General features: G+C 24.1%; 1 protein-coding gene across 1 annotated transcript in view; it reads left to right on the forward strand.

Annotated features, from left to right (window-relative positions):
* The window catches only part of LOC117182235 (RNA-binding protein NOB1), a 29,521-nt gene extending 27,618 nt beyond the window's left edge, over nucleotides 1-1,903 (forward strand). Inside the window, exon 6 of the mRNA XM_033375328.1 lies at nucleotides 1,629-1,903. Within this exon, the coding sequence (XP_033231219.1) occupies nucleotides 1,629-1,889 (261 nt within the window). The 3' untranslated portion in view covers nucleotides 1,890-1,903. The remainder of the gene's footprint in view (nucleotides 1-1,628) is intronic.
* Nucleotides 1,904-3,195: the final 1,292 nt, after the last annotated feature.

Here is a 3,195-nt window from a genome sequence, read left to right on the forward strand (position 1 = left end):
AGTTTGAAAATTTAACTATTTTGTTGAAAATTTGTTTTCTTTTGTTGAAAATTAATTTTCTAAAATTAAAAATTCAACTATCTGGCTGAAAATGTATCATTTCTGATTGGAAATTTATCCTTCATGGTCGAAAAGTCATCTTTCTTGATTGAAATTTGATCACAGTTTGAAAATTTAACTATTTTGTTGAAAATTCGTTTTCTTTTGTTGAAAATTCATTTTTTTACTGAAAATGTTAATAATTATTTGCTTGAAATTTGACTATTTTGTTGAAAATTCGTTTTTTTGTGTGTAAAAACTGATTTTTTCAACTTAAAATTTAATTATTCTATTTTTGGTTGAAAATTGATCTTTTTTAGTTGAAAATTTACATGTTTTGTTGAAAATTCGCCTTTTTGCAAAGTATGTTAATTTTTGGTTTAAAATTGATTACTCTGACTGAAAATTTGTCTATTTTGTTGAAAATTCGTTTTCTTTTGTTGAAAAATAATTTTTTTAACTGAAAATTGAAATATTCTGTTTTTGGTTAAAAATTCAAAAATTTGGTTGAAAAATCATGTTTTTTGTTGAAAATTTATCTTTTCTATCGTATATTATTATTTTTTTTTGCTTTAAATTTAATCACTTTGGATGAAAATTTGACTATTTTGGTGAAAATTCGTTTTCTTTTGTTAGAAATTTATTTTTTCAACTGAAAATTTAATTAAATTCTATTTTTGGTTGATAATTGATATTTTTTGTTGAAAATTCAACTATTCAATGGAAAATTCACATTTTTTGTTGAAAATTCGTCTTTTTTCAAAGTAAATCAATTTTTGGTTGAAAATTGATCACTTTGGCTGAAAATTTAACTATTTTGTTAAAAAAAAGCTGTTTTTCTTTATTGATAATTAATTTTTTTTTCACTAAAAATTGTTTTTTTAATTGATCTTTTTTAGATGAAAATTTAACTGTTTTGTTGAAAATTCATTTTTTTACTGAAAATTTAATTATTCTAGTTTTGGTTGAAAATTAAACTTTTTGATTCAAAATTCATTCAACTATTCATTCAACTGTCTGACTGAAAATGTATAATTTCTGATAGGAAATTAATTTTTTGTTTTGAAAATTGATCAGTTTAGTTAAAAATTGAACTATTTTGTTGATAAATCATTTTCCTCTATTAAAAATTAGTTTTTTACTGAAAATTTAATCATTATATTTTAGGTTTGAAATTCATCTTTTTTGGTTGAAAATTGAACTCTTTTGTTGAAAATTCGTCTTTTTGGATTAAAAATTGCTCCTTCATGGTCGAAAAGTCATATTTCTTGATTGAAAATTTACCTTTCCTTCTTTTTTATTTAAAATTTCAATCTTCTTTTGTTGAATTACGAGATATCAAATAATTCGTTGAGAATTCAGCTCTTTTCGATAGAGAATTGTACTATAGTTCGTTAAAAATTCAACAATTTAATTAAAAATTTAATTACTTTGTTAAAAATTTAATTTTTTAATTAAAAATTTAATTACTTTGTTGAAAATTCATCTATTCTGAAAAAGTTTTCTTTCTAGTAGTTTATGGATGATCCCTAGGTACTATGAGGACGGCCAAAACAGTTTATTTATTTAAAAATAACTCCCTTTTTTAGTTTTCCTTGCCGACTCCTCAAGGCGGAAAGCACGCGAACAATCCGATTTTGTGTGAAGATCAGCCAAGACCAGATCAACGACCCTCGAGATTAGCTCGAATGAAAAATGACCCACTGAAGGATGAATATATCGCTGGATATTCACCTTTTGTTACCCGGGATGTAAATTCGAGGTCCGCAATTTTGGGCGTTCGAACTGGAGGTGAATTTAAACACTGGATGAAAAGAAATCCCAACGAGTGCAGAAGAAGACGAAAGTAATTTAGAAATTACAGGTAATTTAGTTGAAGAATTTAATTTTTTGCACCTCTTCCTGTAATTTATTTCCTTCAATTCTTCATTTTCTTCGGTGAGAATATTTTTACGCCTTTTCAAACTAAATTTCCTCCTTTTTTCAGTAAAAAAAATACTCTGGAGGCACAAAAACCCGTATTATTAAGTTGATTTTTCTTTTTTTTTTTTTGTGATTAAGTAGATTTTGTACTGGAATAAAATAAAATTTGTTAGAATTTATATTGCGTCAGTTTACGTTAATTTCAGTCATCACGGAGTGTCAATTTTCTCAACATTTCTCACCTTTTTTTTTCCTATTTTGGGGTTCTCATCTTTTTTTCAATTGAAAAAATAACATTTTATTCAAAATTACAACTTGCATACCAAATAGAGTTTTTATTTTCAAACGCAGGAGATTAAACTTCAATCAGGAAGAGTTGCATTTTCAAATATAATTTTTAATTTGAAAATTTGAATATTTTACAAACCAGTTTAAATTTTGAAGCAAGGCAGACGAATTTTGAACTAAAAATATGACTTTTCTAAAAAATGAGGATTTTTACACCAAAATTTTTGATATTTGAAATTTTGATAAAAAAAAGATGACTTTTTAAGAAAATTGTTGAATTTTTAACAAAGTAAAAAGAATTTTTAACCAAGAGATGAATTTTCAGCCAAAAAGTGATTTTTTTTTAGAAAATAGTTGAATTTGCCACCCAAAAAGACGATTTTTCAAGTAAAAGAGAAATTCTAATCCAAAAGGGATGAATTTTCGACAAAAAAAGATGTCTTTTTAACAAAATATTTGAATTCAGATTAATTCTGAAACAGAAATATGATACGCTTTTGTTTTCTTTTTGATCAAAAGAACTAACTTTCACTCAAAAAGGATAAATTTTGAACCAAATAATAGATTTTTGGAACCAAGAGATTAATTTGAAACAAAAAAAGTGACTTTTTAAGAATCTAGTGGAATTTTCAATAAAATAATTAAACTTTTAACGAATTTGTGGAGTTTTGAACTAAACACCAAAAATATAATAGTAGACTTTTCAATAAAAATTATTAACTTTCAAATATAAAAGGTGAATTTTCAGCAACTAAAAAAAAGATTTTTCTACCAAAATATAAATTTTCAACCAAAAAATATCAATTTTCTACAAAAGTATGAATTTTTTATAAAAAACGATGGATTTTTCAAAACAATCGTTGAATTTTCACAAAAAGTATATTTTTTTAATTCAAAGAGATTATTTCTTAAACAAAAATACAGTAATAGACTTTTCAAATCAAG

This window comes from Belonocnema kinseyi, chromosome 10 (genome assembly GCF_010883055.1).
Source record: "Belonocnema kinseyi isolate 2016_QV_RU_SX_M_011 chromosome 10, B_treatae_v1, whole genome shotgun sequence".
Taxonomy (NCBI): Eukaryota; Metazoa; Arthropoda; class Insecta; order Hymenoptera; family Cynipidae; genus Belonocnema; species Belonocnema kinseyi.